This window comes from Hippoglossus hippoglossus, chromosome 14, assembly GCF_009819705.1.
Source record: "Hippoglossus hippoglossus isolate fHipHip1 chromosome 14, fHipHip1.pri, whole genome shotgun sequence".
NCBI classification, from domain to species: Eukaryota; Metazoa; Chordata; class Actinopteri; order Pleuronectiformes; family Pleuronectidae; genus Hippoglossus; species Hippoglossus hippoglossus.
In genome coordinates, this window is record NC_047164.1 from 1426401 (window position 1) to 1446400 (window position 20000).

Below are 20000 nucleotides of genomic sequence, written 5' to 3' on the forward strand. Positions count from 1 at the left end.
GGACCACTCACACCATCGCACCATAGATCCAGTACAGATCCTGAATCCTGCCTCATCCAGGTTAGCAGACGGGACACAAACTCCACGAAAACATTTAAATACTGAGTGGTTTTGTTGGTCGCTCTTATCGCACTGATGTATGTTCATGTTTCTGATAAGTGTGGTTTTAATGAGATGATATAAAAACTGGCTCGTGATTGGCAGAGCATGTGTGTGGGCGTGACCTTGATACCACAAGACTCCGAATGATGTCATCGGCGCAAGATGTTAGCGTTCGTATCCGGGGTATTTTGGCTTCATTTCTGGATAGTGGGAGGAAGTGGAGACGTGTCGTCCATGTTTATTTAAAGTCTATGGTTCAATTAACATGTTATTATGTTTACTACGATTTGATCTATTTTATTTTTCTACACGACGCACGAAAAGAATTAGAAGTGGAAGGTTATCCACTTGTTAAAACTTTTACGTAATATCTGTACCCAATACCGAACCTTTAGATCGTAAACTAACGTTATTCCCCAGCTAGCTAACGTCCACACACACCAGCTAAAGACAAACTTTGTTTCGTGTTGTATTTAATCTATTCCACCACCTGAGGCCATTTTCTGAGCGATACGGTTGTTTTGCTCCACAACCAGATGTTAATGTGTAACTAGTGACTGTCCATGTGCGAAAACAGAACAATGCAGCTGCACTGAAGTTTATTTTCTGTAAATTTCGGGAAACATCTTTATTATAACTGACCCTTCGCTCTGATGTTGCTCAGCCACTTAGTTTCTCGACTGAGATGAAGCTGCAGCAGCTTTGGCTCGACCCGACAAACGTCAGAGCGAAGCTGATGCCAGTGAAAGTGTAAATTAGTGAAGCTAATCACCCCATTTTTACATTTGGCACCGACACACAGACTTCTTCCTAATTGGAATTTTATGTTTCACCGACTTAATGAAATAATCGAATGGCTCGAAATCAAGTGGTGGATCATCAGTCATGTGTCCGAACCCAAACGAGTTAGAACGGGGCTGATGTGCTGATTCTGACTGTGCGTTAGAAAAACTTGAGTTTACAGTGAGAGGAGGATGGAAACTTTATCAACACACAGAATATAAACAGAATGAAGGGATTCATGTTCCCTCTGCACCTTGTGTCAACAAGGAGTCGCTTGTTAAGATCGGAAAACATTTGTTTCAAGATATATTTACTCCACAAAGGTGTAAGTTACATCGAGTGTTGGATAGATTTATATGAAACGTCTGTGCAGGGATTCATTGTCCCCTGATGATAAATCTCACTGACTTTGATGATCTCCTGAGTTTTCTATCACATCATTTAAAAGTTAATTTTTAGGGCCCGAGCACCGAACAGTAGGAGACAGTGGGAGGCCCTATTGAAATTGTAAGGATTATTATTATTATTATTATTATTATTTTATTTTTTCAGGCAAATTACTTTTTGAGGGCTTTAATTTTAGTTTGTATTCTTATTTTCTGCCATGTCTAAGCTCAGTCACTAATGTTTTCTACTGTGCACTTGATTTTTCTATTTTCAATTATTATTGGCCAATTTTTTTATTCTAAATAAAGTGGATTAAAACAAAGTTAAAAGGTGGAGACATTTGTTTTTCACTGAGACGATGATTTCATGCGATTCCTCTTTTCGGACGTTGTATTTTACTACCGGGTCTTGGATTTGGTTTCCATGATTCCACAAATGCAAGTTCACCAACAATCTATTCTTTCTTCTAAAAATGTTTGAATTTCTGTCTAAAATAAAGATGTTAAAACAAATGAATTAATTCAAAGTTTCCACTCTTAAAGAATAAAAACTTCATGAGGGAGAAAACCACAGAAGAAGACCACCAGTCATTTCCTGTCGAGTGCGGAGTTGGCTGTTGCACATGTGCTCGCAGAGGTCCGCCATCTTGTCTGCAGGCAGGTACTCAGGTTCAGCTCCTTTAGTTGAACACACGCAGTCCTGCAGAATTCATCTAACATCCGGGTCTCACACCTGAACTGAGCAAATGATGCCGACGGTTACGACACTGGTTGGACACGTGTGTGTGTGTGTGTGTGCGTGTGCGTGTGGAGGACGAAGGTCACTCTGGATTTAATCACGTGAGTTCTCTGCAGCCGGGCTGTGAGGAGTGTGTGAGACACATGGAGGTGGAAACCAAAGAGCTGATCTCATCCAGAAACACACTCCTGATAAGTTCTGACCTTTGACCTTCACTGGATCAGCTGCAGAAACTGTCCATCGTCCTCAGTGTCTCTGAGCTGTCCTCAGTGTCTCTGACCTGTCCTCAGTGTCTCTGAGCTGTCCTCAGACTCGTTCACCTCACAGAGAAAACTGACTTCATTTGGAATAAATCCAAACACACTGGATCTGCTGAGGAAGTTCAATGATCGATGTGTGAGATCAAACTCTGCAAACGGTGAATAAGAAGTATTTGATCTTTCGTCACGGTCGAGTGGAAATCTGAACATCAGGAGAAAACTGAAATGACAGACAATGAGAAATGTGTCGTTTTAAAAGAGCACTTTTATTAGAACTTGAGTATTTCTGTGATCGTCCCTGAAAAGACAGAGACTGAACATGAACACGGAGGTTTGTGGAGTTTCAGGAGGAAAACGGCTCCAGTGACTCTTGTTCAGTGATTTCATGGACACACAATCAGTTTGTTTCACCTCCGTCTCACATGTGGAAAAGAAAAGAACAAAGAATCAGCTCATCGATGAGGATCAGGATCGATACAGGTTCTAAAACATCACACAACCTGATTTCTACATTGATTTAGAAAACAACAGCAACATTAGTTCTTTCAAACACATTCATGTCAGTGTAATTATAGATTTCTGTCTTTACAAAGTGAGAACTGAATATGTGTGATAAAGGAAGGTCAGTGTTTGATTGACAGCTGATCTCTGTGCGGAGCAGAAACGTCACCACGACGAACTTTGATCAACAAACATGGAGACAAAAGAAGTTCAAGATTTACACACAGAATCTAAATCACTGCTTTTAATGACTCGAGTCTATTTGAGTTTACAGAACTCAGCTGTGGATCCAGGATAATAAACCCAAACTCCAGCATAGAGAGGCTGAGTGAATGTGGTCTGGACTCTGTGGAGGAGAGTCATGGTGTCAGAGACGCTGTAGAAGGACAGAACACCTGCACTGTGATCCAGGTACACTCCTACTCTGGAGGACACAGGACCTGACACTGGAGTCTTGATGCTGTTGTAATAAAAGTCATAACTGTTTACATAACTAGATAATGACCAAGATTTATCATTGAATCCAAATGCAGATTCAAGTGAGTTTCCTGCTCTGCTGATATTCTTGTATGTGACTGCTACACTAACTCCTCCTCTCACCCCCACCTCCACCTCCACCTCCCAGTAACAACGTCCAGTCAGACTCTCTCTACTCAGGACCTGAGTCCTATCAGTGAATCTGTCTGGGTGATTAGAATAAGACTGTCCTTTACTCATATATGTTACTTTTCTGTTTCCCTCAGATAATAACAGCTCTCTGTTTACTGTGTTTGGATCCAGTGTGATTTCCTGTGAATATCTTAAGAAGTCAGCTCTGGTCTCTGGCTCTGGTTGTGGCAGTAAAACATCCACTTGAGACACAATCTGTAAAATCTCTGTCTCTGTCTCACTCAGAATGTCCTGTAGTCGACCTCTGACCTGGGACACAGCTGCTGTCACGTCCTCAAAGTACCTCAGAGGACGGATCCTGATGCTGGATGAGTGTGTAGATTCACTGAGTGGTGACAGTGAGGGGTAGCTGTGTAGAAACTGGTTGTGATCCTCTGTGTCTGAGAGCTGCTTCAGTTCATGGTCTTTCCTCTTCAGCTCAGTGATCTCCTGCTCCAGTCTCTCCTGAAGCTCTCTGACTCGACTCACTTCAGTTTCCTGCTGGGATCTGATCTGCTGCTTCACATCAGAGCTTCTTTTCTCCAGCAGACGGATCAGCTCAGTGAAGATCTTCTCACTGTCCTCCACTGCTTTATCAGCAGAACCATTGACGGCCTCCTCCTCCTGTTGAAGCAGCTTCACGTCTTTCTCTGTGTCCTGGACTCTCTGCTGGATTGTTTGTCTCCTCAGCCCGAGCTCTCTCTGCCTCTCAGTCCTTTCTGCTGCAGCTGACACTGTGTCGTGGTCTTTATGTTCATCCACAGAGCAGAGATAACAGATACACTGCTGATCAGTGCGGCAGAACATCTTCCTCACCTCATCGTGACGAGAGCAGATGTTCTCCTGGAGCTTCTCCGAGGGCTCCAGCAGCTTGTGCTTCTTCAATGGAGCTGACTGAAGATGACGCTGGAGGTGTTTTTCACAATAAGAGGCCAAACAAACCAAACAGGACTTGAGAGCTTTCAGTTTCCTCCCAGTGCAGACATCACAGGCCACATCTTCAGGTCCAGCATAGCAGTGATCAGCAGGAGCAGCTTGGAGTCCAGTCTTCTTCAGCTCCTCCAGTGAATCAGCTAACATGGTGTTTTTCCTCAGGACAGGCCTCGGTGTGAAGGTCTCTCTACACTGAGGGCAGCTGTAGCTTCCTCTCTCCTCCTCTTTGTCCCAGTGGGTGTTAATACAGCTCATACAGTAGCTGTGTCCACAGCCAGTAGTCACCGGATCCTTCAGTAGATCCAGACAGATCGAACAGCAGAATCTTTCTCTGTCCCGTTGATTTTCTTGCTGCGCCATTTCAGCTGGTGCCAGAGACTGTAGAACAGTTTCACTTCCTCTGAACAGATACAGATCTCTGCTCCTCCCCCTCTCGTTCACTCCCTGCAGTGACTCATCTCCCACAGGTCACAGCTTGTTGTTCACTGGTTCTTACACTGACACACCTGTGAGGGGAGGAGACACAGACACATCCTGACTGGGAGGAGCTGGTTGTGTCTGAGGAAGAAGTTGTTGGTGTTTCAGGATTTACTGCATTTCACAGCGGCCTGTTCCCACCTGGTGTTAAGAGGAGATTCAGTGAGAGGCAGAGTGTGTTATTATATTATTATATTTGAAACTTGACATTTTGCAGTTTAACCATCAATTTTCTAGAAATTTCAAGAAAAGAGAAACACAACCAAATACAGGCAGCTCGAAGTTTAAGATTTAAGAAATGTTTTGAGTATGTGTAATGAAAAATGCAAATCTTTTCTATAAAGTTAAAGTTGTCATGTTGATACATATCCACTTAAACGCCGGATACCGATGAGTGTACATACAGTATATCGATGTATATATCGATGTATATATCGATGTAGGCCGTTTTATTTTGCCTAGGTCAAAAGACAATGTGACTTTTACAAGCTTTTCAAGATGGCGGCTGCATCAAATAGAACAAAAATCGACCGAGCTGAAGTTATTTCCACGATTCAGGGCTCGTCCGCTATTGGTAAGTGATGAGGTTTACTATAATATAGGCTAGGCTATAAATATTGCATAGTTATTCAGTCTTTTTAGTCAGCAAAACAGCTAGCTAGCTATTTTGCTGACTAACAGAGTGGGAGGCCCTATTGAAATTGTAAGGATTATTATTATTATTATTATAATAATTATTATTATTATTTGTTTGTTTTTTTTCAGGCCAATGAATTGGCTTTTTGAGGGCTTTAATTTTTCTTATGGTTGCTAACTCGAAAATGTCTCTTGGGCAACATCTGTTCGACATGACACAACTTACGAGACCTTCAACATGTTCGTTTTATATCTGACATCATGTGTGACACACATACCAACATTTTCTTTTGTTTCCTTTCGTATTGTTTGGAGTGTCTCTGAGTGGGGCAAGCGAAGGGAGTGATTGGACATTTCCTCTGCTTATATAGACACCTAATGAGGTGGGTGTGTCTTATAGACGACTGTGGAGAGTGAGGTATGTCACGTGGTGTACGTCACATGATTGGAGCAGCGCAGCTCGAGTTGGCTGCCTGAACTAGCTCGCAGGCGTCGCTCCATTAATGTCAAGGCCTTAAAATATAAGATGTACATATATATTTATTATTATTATTATTATTATTATTATTATTATTATTATTAGGGCCCGAGCACTGAACAGTAGGAGACAGTGGGAGGCCCTATTGAAATTGTAAGGATTATTATTATTATTATTATTATTATTTAATTTTTTCAGGCAAATGGCTTTTTGAGGGCTTTAATTTTAGTTTGTATTCTTATTTTCTGCCATGTCTAAGCTCAGTCACTAATGTTTTCAACTGTGCACTTGATTTTTCTATTTTCAATTATTATTGGCCAATTTTTTTATTCTAAATAAAGTGGATTAAAACAAAGTTAAAAGGTGGAGACATTTGTTTTTCACTGAGACGATGATTTCATGCGATTCCTCTTTTCGGACGTTGTATTTTACTACCGGGTCTTGGATTTGGTTTCCATGATTCCACAAATGCAAGTTCACCAACAATCTATTCTTTCTTCTAAAAATGTTTGAATTTCTGTCTAAAATAAAGATGTTAAAACAAATGAATTAATTCAAAGTTTCCACTCTTAAAGAATAAAAACTTCATGAGGGAGAAAACCACAGAAGAAGACCACCAGTCATTTCCTGTCGAGTGCGGAGTTGGCTGTTGCACATGTGCTCGCAGAGGTCCGCCATCTTGTCTGCAGGCAGGTACTCAGGTTCAGCTCCTTTAGTTGAACACACGCAGTCCTGCAGAATTCATCTAACATCCGGGTCTCACACCTGAACTGAGCAGATGATGCCGACGGTTACGACACTGGTTGGACACGTGTGTGTGTGTGTGTGTGTGTGTGTGTGTGTGTGTGTGTGTGTGGAGGACGAAGGTCACTCTGGATTTAATCACGTGAGTTCTCTGCAGCCGGGCTGTGAGGAGTGTGTGAGACACATGGAGGTGGAAACCAAAGAGCTGATCTCATCCAGAAACACACTCCTGATAAGTTCTGACCTTTGACCTTCACTGGATCAGCTTCAGAAACTGTCCATCGTCCTCAGTGTCTCTGAGCTGTCCTCAGTGTCTCTGAGCTGTCGTCAGTGTCTCTGAGCTGTCCTCAGACTCGTTCACCTCACAGAGAAAACTGACTTCATTTGGAATAAATCCAAACACACTGGATCTGCTGAGGAAGTTCAATGATCGATGTGTGAGATCAAACTCTGCAAACGGTGAATAAGAAGTATTTGATATTTCGTCACGGTCGAGTGGAAATCTGAACATCAGGAGAAAACTGAAATGACAGACAATGAGAAATGTGTCGTTTTAAAAGAGCACTTTTATTAGAACTTGAGTATTTCTGTGATCGTCCCTGAAAAGACAGAGACTGAACATGAACACGGAGGTTTGTGGAGTTTCAGGAGGAAAACGGCTCCAGTGACTCTTGTTCAGTGATTTCATGGACACACAATCAGTTTGTTTCACCTCCGTCTCACATGTGGAAAAGAAAAGAACAAAGAATCAGCTCATCGATGAGGATCAGGATCGATACAGGTTCTAAAACATCACACAACCTGATTTCTGCTTTGATTTAGAAAACAACAGCAACATTAGTTCTTTCAAACACATTCATGTCAGTGTAATTATAGATTTCTGTCTTTACAAAGTGAGAACTGAATATGTGTGATAAAGGAAGGTCAGTGTTTGATTGACAGCTGATCTCTGTGCGGAGCAGAAACGTCACCACGACGAACTTTGATCAACAAACATGGAGACAGAAGAAGTTAAAGATTTACACACAGAATCTAAATCACTGCTTTTAATGACTCGAGTCTATTTGAGTTTACAGAACTCAGCTGTGGCTCCAGGATAATAAACCCAAACTCCAGCATAGAGAGGCTGAGTGAATGTGGTCTGGACTCTGTGGAGGAGAGTCATGGTGTCAGAGACTCTGTAGAAGGACAGAACACCTGCACTGTGATCCAGGTACACTCCTACTCTGGAGGACACAGGACCTGACACTGGAGTGTTGATGCTGTTGTAACGAAAGATATATCTGTTTCCATCACAATATAATGACCAAGATTTATCATTGAATCCAAATGCACATTCAAGTGAGTCTCCTGCTCTGCTGATATTCTTGTATGTGACTGCTACTTCAACTCCTATCACCTCCACCTCCACCTCCACCCCCACCTCCACCTCCACCTCCCAGTAACAACGTCCAGTCAGACTCTCTCTACTCAGGACCTGAGACCAATCAGTGAATCTGTCTGGGTGATTAGAATAAGACTGATCTTCACTCATACGTGTTACTTTTCTGTTTCCCTCAGATAATAACACATGTCTGTTTGCTGTGTTTGGATCCAGTGTGATTTCCTGTGAATATCTTAAGAAGTCAGCTCTGGTCTCTGGCTCTGGTTGTGGCAGTAAAACATCCACTTGAGACACAATCTGTAAAATCTCTGTCTCTGTCTCACTCAGAATGTCCTGTAGTCGACCTCTGACCTGGGACACAGCTGCTGTCACGTCCTCAAAGTACCTCAGAGGACGGATCCTGATGCTGGATGAGTGTGTAGATTCACTGAGTGGTGACAGTGAGGGGTAGCTGTGTAGAAACTGGTTGTGATCCTCTGTGTCTGAGAGCTGCTTCAGTTCATGGTCTTTCCTCTTCAGCTCAGTGATCTCCTGCTCCAGTCTCTCCTGAAGCTCTCTGACTCGACTCACTTCAGTTTCCTGCTGGGATCTGATCTGCTGCTTCACATCAGAGCTTCTTTTCTCCAGCAGACGGATCAGCTCAGTGAAGATCTTCTCACTGTCCTCCACTGCTTTATCAGCAGAGCCATTGACGGCCTCCTCCTCCTGTTGAAGCAGCTTCACATCTTTCTCTGTGTCCTGGACTCTCTGCTGGATTGTTTGTCTCCTCAGCCCGAGCTCTCTCTGCCTCTCAGTCCTTTCTGCTGCAGCTGACACTGTGTCGTGGTCTTTATGTTCATCCACAGAGCAGAGATAACAGATACACTGCTGATCAGTGCGGCAGAACATCTTCCTCACCTCATCGTGACGAGAGCAGATGTTCTCCTGGAGCTTCTCCGAGGGCTCCACCAGCTTGTGCTTCTTCAATGGAGCTGACTGAAGATGACGCTGGAGGTGTTTTTCACAATAAGAGGCCAAACAAACCAAACAGGACTTGAGAGCTTTCAGTTTCCTCCCAGTGCAGACATCACAGGCCACATCTTCAGGTCCAGCATAGCAGTGATCAGCAGGAGCAGCTTGGAGTCCAGTCTTCTTCAGCTCCTCCAGTGAATCAGCTAACATGGTGTTTTTCCTCAGGACAGGCCTCGGTGTGAAGGTCTCTCTACACTGAGGGCAGCTGTAGCTTCCTCTCTCCTCCTCTTTGTCCCAGTGGGTGTTAATACAGCTCATACAGTAGCTGTGTCCACAGACAGTAGTCACCGGATCCTTCAGTAGATCCAGACAGATCGAACAGCAGAATCTTTCTCTGTCCAGTTGATTTTCTTGCTGCGCCATTTCAGCTGGTGCCAGAGACTGTAGAACAGGTTCACTTCCTCTGAACAGATACAGATCTCTGCTCCTCCCCCTCTCGTTCACTCCCTGCAGTGACTCATCTCCCACAGGTCACAGCTTGTTGTTCACTGGTTCTTACACTGACACACCTGTGAAGGGAGGAGACACAGACACATCCTGACTGGGAGGAGCTGGTTGTGTCTGAGGAAGAAGTTGTTGGTGTTTCAGGATTTACTGCATTTCACAGCGGCCTGTTCCCACCTGGTGTTAAGAGGAGATTCAGTGAGAGGCAGAGTGTGTTATTATATTATTATATTTGAAACTTGACATTTTGCAGTTTAACCATCAATTTTCTAGAAATTTCTAGAAAAGAGAAACACAACCAAATACAGGCAGCTCGAAGTTTAAGATTTAAGAAATGTTTTGAGTATGTGTAATGAAAAATGCAAATCTTTTCTATAAAGTTAAAGTTGTCATGTTGATACATATCCACTTAAACGCCGGATACCGATGAGTGTACATACAGTATATCGATGTATATATCGATGCATATATCGATGTAGGCCGTTTTATTTTGCCAAAGTCAAAAGACAATGTGACTTTTACAAGCTTTTCAAGATGGCGGCTGCATCAAATAGAACAAAAATCGACCGAGCTGAAGTTATTTCCACGATTCAGGGCTCGTCCGCTATTGGTAAGTGATGAGGTTTACTATAATATAGGCTAGGCTATAAATATTGCATAGTTATTTAGTCTTTTTATTCAGTCTTTTTAGTCAGCAAAACAGCTAGCTAGCTATTTTGCTGACTAAAATGCTGACTAACAGAGTGGGAGGCCCTATTGAAATTGTAAGGATTAATATTATTATTATTATTATTATTATAATAATTATTATTATTATTTGTTTGGTTTTTTTCAGGCAAATGAATTGGCTTTTTGAGGGCTTTAATTTTTCTTATGGTTGCTAACTCGAAAATGTCTCTTGGGCAACATCTGTTCGACATGACACAACGTACGAGACCTTCAACATGTTCGTTTTATATCTGACATCATGTGTGACACACATACCAACATTTTCTTTTGTTTCCTTTCGTATTGTTTGGAGTGTCTCTGAGTGGGGCAAGCGAAGGGAGTGATTGGACATTTCCTCTGCTTATATAGACACCTAATGAGGTGGGTGTGTCTTATAGACGACTGTGGAGAGTGAGGTATGTCACGTGGTGTACGTCACATGATTGGAGCAGCGCAGCTCGAGTTGGCTGCCTGAACTAGCTCGCAGGCGTCGCTCCATTAATGTCAAGGCCTTAAAATATAAGATGTACACATATATTTATTATTGTTATTATTATTATTATTATTATTATTCTTAGGGCCCGAGCACTGAATAGTAGGAGACAGTGGGAGGCCCTATTGAAATTGTAAGGATTATTATTGTTATTATTATTATTATTTTATTTTTTCAGGCAAATTACTTTTTGAGGGCTTTAATTTTAGTTTGTATTCTTATTTTCTGCCATGTCTAAGCTCAGTCACTAATGTTTTCTACTGTGCACTTGATTTTTCTATTTTCAATTATTATTGGCCAATTTTTTTATTCTAAATAAAGTGGATTAAAACAAAGTTAAAAGGTGGAGACATTTGTTTTTCACTGAGACGATGATTTCATGCGATTCCTCTTTTCGGACGTTGTATTTTACTACCGGGTCTTGGATTTGGTTTCCATGATTCCACAAATGCAAGTTCACCAACAATCTATTCTTTCTTCTAAAAATGTTTGAATTTCTGTCTAAAATAAAGATGTTAAAACAAATGAATTAATTCAAAGTTTCCACTCTTAAAGAATAAAAACTTCATGAGGGAGAAAACCACAGAAGAAGACCACCAGTCATTTCCTGTCGAGTGCGGAGTTGGCTGTTGCACATGTGCTCGCAGAGGTCCGCCATCTTGTCTGCAGGCAGGTACTCAGGTTCAGCTCCTTTTGTTGAACACACGCAGTCCTGCAGAATTCATCTAACATCCAGGTCTCACACCTGAACTGAGCAAATGATGCCGACGGTTACGACACTGGTTGGACACGTGTGTGTGCGTGTGCGTGTGTGTGTGTGTGTGTGGAGGAAGAAGGTCACTCTGGATTTAATCACGTGAGTTCTCTGCAGCCGGGCTGTGAGGAGTGTGTGAGACACATGGAGGTGGAAACCAAAGAGCTGATCTCATCCAGAAACACACTCCTGATAAGTTCTGACCTTTGACCTTCACTGGATCAGCTGCAGAAACTGTCCATCGTCCTCAGTGTCTCTGACCTGTCCTCAGTGTCTCTGAGCTGTCGTCAGACTCGTTCACCTCACAGAGAAAACTGACTTCATTTGGAATAAATCCAAACACACTGGATCTGCTGAGGAAGTTCAATGATCGATGTGTGAGATCAAACTCTGCAAACGGTGAATAAGAAGTATTTGATCTTTCGTCACGGTCGAGTGGAAATCTGAACATCAGGAGAAAACTGAAATGACAGACAATGAGAAATGTGTCGTTTTAAAAGAGCACTTTTATTAGAACTTGAGTATTTCTGTGATCGTCCCTGAAAAGACAGAGACTGAACATGAACACGGAGGTTTGTGGAGTTTCAGGAGGAAAACGGCTCCAGTGACTCTTGTTCAGTGATTTCATGGACACACAATCAGTTTGTTTCACCTCCGTCTCACATGTGGAAAAGAAAAGAACAAAGAATCATCTCATTGTTGAGGATCAGGATCGATACAGGTTCTAAAACATCACACAACCTGATTTCTGCTTTGATTTAGAAAACAACAGCAACATTAGTTCTTTCAAACACATTCATGTCAGTGTAATTATAGATTTCTGTCTTTACAAAGTGAGAACTGAATATGTGTGATAAAGGAAGGTCAGTGTTTGATTGACAGCTGATCTCTGTGCGGAGCAGAAACGTCACCACGACGAACTTTGATCAACAAACATGGAGACAAAAGAAGTTCAAGATTTAAACACAGAATCTAAATCACTGCTTTTAATGACTCGAGTCTATTTGAGTTTACAGAACTCAGCTGTGGATCCAGTATAAACCCAAACTCCAGCATAGAGAGGCTGAGTGAATGTGGTCTGGACTCTGTGGAGGAGAGTCATGGTGTCAGAGACTCTGTAGAAGGACAGAACACCTGCACTGTGATCCAGGTACACTCCTACTCTGGAGGACCGAGGACCTGACACTGGAGTGTTGATGCTGTTGTAATAAAAGTCATAACTGATTCTATCACAAGATAATGACCAAGATTTATCATTGTATCCAAATCTACATTCAAGTGAGTTTCCTGCTCTGCTGATATTCTTGTATGTGACTGCTACACGAACTGCTCCTCCCACCTTCACCCCCACCCCCACCTCCACCTCCCAGTAACAACGTCCAGTCAGTCTCTCTCTACTCAGGACCTGATACCAATCAGTGAATCTGTCTGGGTGATTAGAATAAGACTGATCTTTACTCATACCTGTTACTTTTCTGTTTCCCTCAGATAATAACACATGTTTGTTTACTGTGTTTGGATCCAGTGTGATTTCCTGTGAATATCTTAAGAAGTCAGCTCTGGTCTCTGGCTCTGGTTGTGGCAGTAAAACATCCACTTGAGACACAATCTGTAAAATCTCTGTCTCTGTCTCACTCAGAATGTCCTGTAGTCGACCTCTGACCTGGGACACAGCTGCTGTCACGTCCTCAAAGTACCTCAGAGGACGGATCCTGATGCTGGATGAGTGTGTAGATTCACTGCGTGGTGACAGTGAGGGGTAGTTGTGTAGAAACTGGTTGTGATCCTCTGTGTCTGAGAGCTGCTTCAGTTCATGGTCTTTCCTCTTCAGCTCAGTGATCTCCTGCTCCAGTCTCTCCTGAAGCTCTCTGACTCGACTCACTTCAGTTTGCTGCTGGGATCTGATCTGCTGCTTCACATCAGAGCTTCTTTTCTCCAGCAGACGGATCAGCTCAGTGAAGATCTTCTCACTGTCCTCCACTGCTTTATCAGCAGAGCCATTGACGGCCTCCTCCTCCTGTTGAAGCAGCTTCACGTCTTTCTCTGTGTCCTGGACTCTCTGCTGGATTGTTTGTCTCCTCAGCCCGAGCTCTCTCTGCCTCTCAGTCCTTTCTGCTGCAGCTGACACTGTGTCGTGGTCTTTATGTTCATCCACAGAGCAGAGATAACAGATACACTGCTGATCAGTGCGGCAGAACATCTTCATCATCTCATCGTGACGAGAGCAGATGTTCTCCTGGAGCTTCTCCGAGGGCTCCACCAGCTTGTGCTTCTTCAATGGAGCTGACTGAAGATGACGCTGGAGGTGTTTTTCACAATAAGAGGCCAAACAAACCAAACAGGACTTGAGAGCTTTCAGTTTCCTCCCAGTGCAGACATCACAGGCCACATCTTCAGGTCCAGCATAGCAGTGATCAGCAGGAGCAGCTTGGAGTCCAGTCTTCTTCAGCTCCTCCAGTGAATCAGCTAACATGGTGTTTTTCCTCAGGACAGGCCTCGGTGTGAAGGTCTCTCTACACTGAGGGCAGCTGTAGCTTCCTGTCTCCTCCTCTTTGTCCCAGTGGGTGTTAATACAGCTCATACAGTAGCTGTGTCCACAGCCAGTAGTCACCGGATCCTTCAGTAGATCCAGACAGATCGAACAGCAGAATCTTTCTCTGTCCCGTTGATTTTCTTGCTGCGCCATTTCAGCTGGTGCCAGAGACTGTAGAACAGGTTCACTTCCTCTGAACAGATACAGATCTCTGCTCCTCCCCCTCTCGTTCACTCCCTGCAGTGACTCATCTCCCACAGGTCACAGCTTGTTGTTCACTGGTTCTTACACTTACACGTCTGTGAAGGGAGGAGACACAGACACATCCTGACTGGGAGGAGCTGGTTGTGTTTGAGGAAGAAGTTGTTGGTGTTTCAGGATTTACTGCATTTCACAGCGGCCTGTTCCCACCTGGTGTTAAGAGGAGATTCAGTGAGAGGCAGAGTGTGTTATTATATTATTATATTTGAAACTTGACATTTTGCAGTTTAACCATCAATTTTCTAGAAATTTCTAGAAAAGAGAAACACAACCAAATACAGGCAGCTCGAAGTTTAAGATTTAAGAAATGTTTTGAGTATGTGTAATGAAAAATGCAAATCTTTTCTATAAAGTTAAAGTTGTCATGTTGATACATATCCACTTAAACGCCGGATACCGATGAGTGTACATACAGTATATCGATGTATATATCGATGTATATATCGATGTAGCGCGTTTTATTTTGCCAAAGTCAAAAGATAATGTGACTTTTACAAGCTTTTCAAGATGGTGGCTGCATCAAATAGAACAAAAATCGACCGAGCTGAAGTTATTTCCATGATTCAGGGCTCGTCCGCTATTGGTAAGTGATGAGGTTTACTATAATATAGGCTAGGCTATAAATATTGCATAGTTATTTAGTCTTTTTATTCAGTCTTTTTAGTCAGCAAAACAGCTAGCTAGCTATTTTGCCGACTAAAATGCTGACTAACAGAGTGGGAGGCCCTATTGAAATTGTAAGGATTATTATTATTATTATTATTATTATTTTTTTTTTCAGGCCAATGAATTGGCTTTTTGAGGGCTTTCATTTTTCTTATGGTTGCTAACTCGAAAATGTCTCTTGGGCAACATCTGTTCGACATGACACAACTTACGAGACCTTCAACATGTTCGTTTTATATCTGACATCATGTGTGACACCCATACCAACATTTTCTTTTGTTTCCTTTCGTATTGTTTGGAGTGTCTCTGAGTGGGGCAAGCGAAGGGAGTGATTGGACATTTCCTCTGCTTATATAGACACCTAATGAGGTGGGTGTGTCTTATAGACGACTGTGGAGAGTGAGGTATGTCACGTGGTGTACGTCACATGATTGGAGCAGCGCAGCTCGAGTTGGCTGCCTGAACTAGCTCGCAGGCGTCGCTCCATTAATGTCAAGGCCTTAAAATATAAGATGTACACATATATTTATTATTATTATTATTATTATTATGGCCCGAGCACCGAACAGTAGGAGACAGTGGGAGGCCCTATTGAAATTGTGAGGATTATTATTATTATTATTATTATTATTATTATTATTATTTAATTTTTTCAGGTAAATGGGTTTTTGAGGGCTTTAATTTTAGTTTGTATTCTTATTTTCTGCCATGTCTAAGCTCAGTCACTAATGTTTTCTACTGTGCACTTGATTTTTCTATTTTCAATTATTATTGGCCAATTTTTTTATTCTAAATAAAGTGGATTAAAACAAAGTTAAAAGGTGGAGACATTTGTTTTTCACTGAGACGATGATTTCATGCGTTTCCTCTTTTCGGACGTTGTATTTTACTACCGGGTCTTGGATTTGGTTTCCATGATTCCACAAATGCAAGTTCACCAACAATCTATTCTTTCTTCTAAAAATGTTTGAATTTCTGTCTAAAATAAAGATGTTAAAACAAATGAATTAATTCAAAGTTTCCACTCTTAAAGAATAAAAACTTCATGAGGGAGAAAACCACAGAAGAAGACCACCAGTCATTTCCTGTCGAGTGCGGAGTTGGCTGTTGCACATGTGCTCGCAGAGGTCCGCCATCTTGTCTGCAGGCAGGTACTCAGGTTCAGCTTCTTTTGTTGAACACACGCAGTCCTGCAGAATTCATCTAACATCCAGGTCTCACACCTGAACTGAGCAGATGATGCCGACGGTTACGACACTGGTTGGACACGTGTGTGTGTGTGTGTGTGCGTGTGCGTGTGTGTGTGTGTGTGTGGAGGAAGAAGGTCACTCTGGATTTAATCACGTGAGTTCTCTGCAGCCGGGCTGTGAGGAGTGTGTGAGACACATGGAGGTGGAAACCAAAGAGCTGATCTCATCCAGAAACACACTCCTGATAAGTTCTGACCTTTGACCTTCACTGGATCAGCTGCAGAAACTGTCCATCGTCCTCAGTGTCTCTGAGCTGTCCTCAGTGTCTCTGAGCTGTCGTCAGTGTCTCTGAGCTGTCCTCAGACTCGTTCACCTCACAGAGAAAACTGACTTCATTTGGAATAAATCCAAACACACTGGATCTGCTGAGGAAGTTTAATGATCGATGTGTGAGATCAAACTCTGCAAATGGTGAATAAGAAGTATTTGATCTTTCGTCACGGTCGAGTGGAAATCTGAACATCAGGAGAAAACTGAAATGACAGACAATGAGAAATGTGTCGTTTTAAAAGAGCACTTTTATTAGAACTTGAGTATTTCTGTGATCGTCCCTGAAAAGACAGAGACTGAACATGAACACGGAGGTTTGTGGAGTTTCAGGAGGAAAACGGCTCCAGTGACTCTTGTTCAGTGATTTCATGGACACACAATCAGTTTGTTTCACCTCCGTCTCACATGTGGAAAAGAAAAGAACAAAGAATCAGCTCATCGATGAGGATCAGGATCAATACAGGTTCTAAAACATCACACAACCTGATTTCTGCTTTGATTTAGAAAACAACAGCAACATTAGTTGTTTCAAACACATTCATGTCAGTGTAATTATAGATTTCTGTCTTTACAAAGTGAGAACTGAATATGTGTGATAAAGGAAGGTCAGTGTTTGATTGACAGCTGATCTCTGTGCAGAGCAGAAACGTCACCACGACGAACTTTGATCAACAAACATGGAGACAGAAGAAGTTAAAGATTTACACACAGAATCTAAATCACTGCTTTTAATGACTCGAGTCTATTTGAGTTTACAGAACTCAGCTGCGTCTCCAGAATAATAAACCCCAACTCCAGCATAGAGAGGCTGAGTGAATGTGGTCTGGACTCTGTGGAGGAGAGTCATGGTGTCAGAGACTCTGTAGAAGGACAGAACACCTGCACTGTGATCCAGGTACACTCCTACTCTGGAGGACACAGGACCTGACACTGGAGTCTTGATCCTGTTGTAACAAAAGATATAACTGTTTCCATAACAAGATAATGACCAAGATTTATCATTTAATCCAAATCTACATCCTGAGTCTCTTGCTCTTCTGATATCCTTGTATGTGACTGCTACATGAACTCCTCTTATCACCCCTACCTCCACCTCCCAGTAACAACGTCCAGTCAGACTCTCTCTACTCAGGACCTGAGGCTTATCAGTGAATCTGTCTGGGTGATTAGAATAAGACTGATCTTCACTCATACGTGTTACTTTTCTGTTTCCCTCAGATAATAACAGATATTTGTTTACTGTGTTTGGATCCAGTGTGATTTCCTGTGAATATCTTAAGAAGTCAGCTCTGGTCTCTGGCTCTGGTTGTGGCAGTAAAACATCCACTTGAGACACAATCTGTAAAATCTCTGTCTCACTCAGAATGTCCTGTAGTCGACCTCTGACCTGGGACACAGCTGCTGTCACGTCCTCAAAGTACCTCAGAGGACGGATCCTGATGCTGGATGAGTGTGTAGATTCACTGAGTGGGGACAGTGAGGGGTAGCTGTGTAGAAACTGGTTGTGATCCTCTGTGTCTGAGAGCTGCTTCAGTTCATGGTCTTTCCTCTTCAGCTCAGTGATCTCCTGCTCCAGTCTCTCCTGAAGCTCTCTGACTCGACTCACTTCAGTTTGCTGCTGGGATCTGATCTGCTGCTTCACATCAGAGCTTCTTTTCTCCAGCAGACGGATCAGCTCAGTGAAGATCTTCTCACTGTCCTCCACTGCTTTATCAGCAGAGCCATTGACGGCCTCCTCCTCCTGTTGAAGCAGCTTCACATCTTTCTCTGTGTCCTGGACTCTCTGCTGGATTGTTTGTCTCCTCAGCCCGAGCTCTCTCTGCCTCTCAGTCCTTTCTGCTGCAGCTGACACTGTGTCGTGGTCTTTATGTTCCTCCACAGAGCAGAGATAACAGATACACTGCTGATCAGTGCGGCAGAACATCTTCATCACCTCATCGTGACGAGAGCAGATGTTCTCCTGGAGCTTCTCCGAGGGCTCCACCAGCTTGTGCTTCTTCAATGGAGCTGACTGAAGATGAGGCTGGAGGTGTTTTTCACAATAAGAGGCCAAACAATTCAAACAGGACTTGAGAGCTTTCAGTTTCCTCCCAGTGCAGACATCACAGGCCACATCTTCAGGTCCAGCATAGCAGTGATCAGCAGGAGCAGCTTGGAGTCCAGTCTTCTTCAGCTCCTCCACTAAATCAGCTAACATGGTGTTTTTCCTCAGGACAGGCCTCGGTGTGAAGGTCTCTCTACACTGAGGGCAGCTGTAGCTTCCTCTCTCCTCCTCTTTGTCCCAGTGGGTGTTAATACAGCTCATACAGTAGCTGTGTCCACAGCCAGTAGTCACCGGATCCTTCAGTAGATCCAGACAGATCGAACAGCAGAATCTTTCTCTGTCCCGTTGATTTTCTTGCTGCGCCATTTCAGCTGGTGCCAGAGACTGTAGAACAGTTTCACTTCCTCTGAACAGATACAGATCTCTGCTCCTCCCCCTCTCGTTCACTCCCTGCAGTGACTCATCTCCCACAGGTCACAGCTTGTTGTTCACTGGTTCTTACACTGACACACCTGTGAAGGGAGGAGACACAGACATGTCCTGACTGGGAGGAGCTGGTTGTGTTTGAGGAAGAAGTTGTTGGTGTTTCAGGATTTACTGCATTTCACAGCGGCCTGTTCCCACCTGGTGTTAAGAGGAGATTCAGTGAGAGGCAGAGTGTGTTATTATATTATTATATTTGAAACTTGACATTTTGCAGTTTAACCATCAATTTTCTAGAAATTTCAAGAAAAGAGAAACACAACCAAATACAGGCAGCTCGAAGTTTAAGGCCTCCGGATTCTCAAGGACTTAACCCCCCCGAGGAGGAAGCCGAGGACACGAGGGGAGGATGGTGAAGAAGTGGACTCCTGAATTCAGACCTGCATCATTGACAAGGTCCGACTTCTACATGGATCAGTTTGTAGTCTGCTGGACTAAGATGTGTTCACTTCAAATTCGAAGGGAACATTCGTGTTGCATTACTTGCACGAGTGAACACAACATGCGAATGTTCCCCTGTCTGCTGCAGACCCATCTTCCTCCTCCTTTCATTCAGATACGAGTCCCTGAGATCTTTCCATTTCCTCCACGAATTCAGCTTCTGTTTGTGTCTTTGCATGTGATCTCATCACGGAAAACATTTGCTTTGCATTTGGTCTGAACGCATCGTAAATGTAAAGTAAAGTAAAGCACTATGTTGAACAATAAATTGAATGGACTCAATAACCATACGTAAACATATCAAAGATAAGAACCAGATCCATGAGAGAACGTTGGTTTGACATCTGAAACCTTGACTCTGAACTTTACAGAACAGGAAAGTCAACATGGAGGAAAAGGTCCTGAGGTAAATACTTGTTTCATCAGAGATAAACACAGATCGTAAATATTTGACCAGGGTAAAGTATTTATTTGTATTTCCTTATAATTTTGTCTTTTTGTGCAGGAACCCTGTGTGTTTGCGCCCCCTGCTGTGCCACCAGACTGCCCTCATTCACAACATGAGAGGATT

General features: G+C 42.9%; 3 protein-coding genes across 3 annotated transcripts in view; all 3 read right to left on the reverse strand.

The window, feature by feature from the left end:
- The window catches only part of LOC117774835 (tripartite motif-containing protein 16-like), a 9186-nt gene extending 4474 nt beyond the window's left edge, over positions 1–4712 (reverse strand). Inside the window, exon 1 of the mRNA XM_034607493.1 lies at positions 3324–4712. Within this exon, the coding sequence (XP_034463384.1) occupies positions 3324–4712 (1389 nt within the window). The remainder of the gene's footprint in view (positions 1–3323) is intronic.
- A 2526-nt stretch (positions 4713–7238) lies between these two features.
- Positions 7239–14167, reverse strand: LOC117774792 (E3 ubiquitin/ISG15 ligase TRIM25-like). Its single transcript, XM_034607445.1, has 2 exons — positions 12494–14167; positions 7239–9445 (listed from the first exon to the last, which is right to left on the reverse strand). The coding sequence occupies exons 1-2, from the start codon at positions 14165–14167 to the stop codon at positions 7748–7750; spliced, it is 3372 nt and encodes a 1123-aa protein (XP_034463336.1). The 3' UTR covers positions 7239–7747.
- Positions 14168–17125: 2958 nt separating this feature from the next.
- Positions 17126–18871, reverse strand: LOC117774833 (tripartite motif-containing protein 16-like). The gene has a single exon (XM_034607492.1). The coding sequence runs from the start codon at positions 18869–18871 to the stop codon at positions 17204–17206; it is 1668 nt and encodes a 555-aa protein (XP_034463383.1). The 3' UTR covers positions 17126–17203.
- Positions 18872–20000: the final 1129 nt, after the last annotated feature.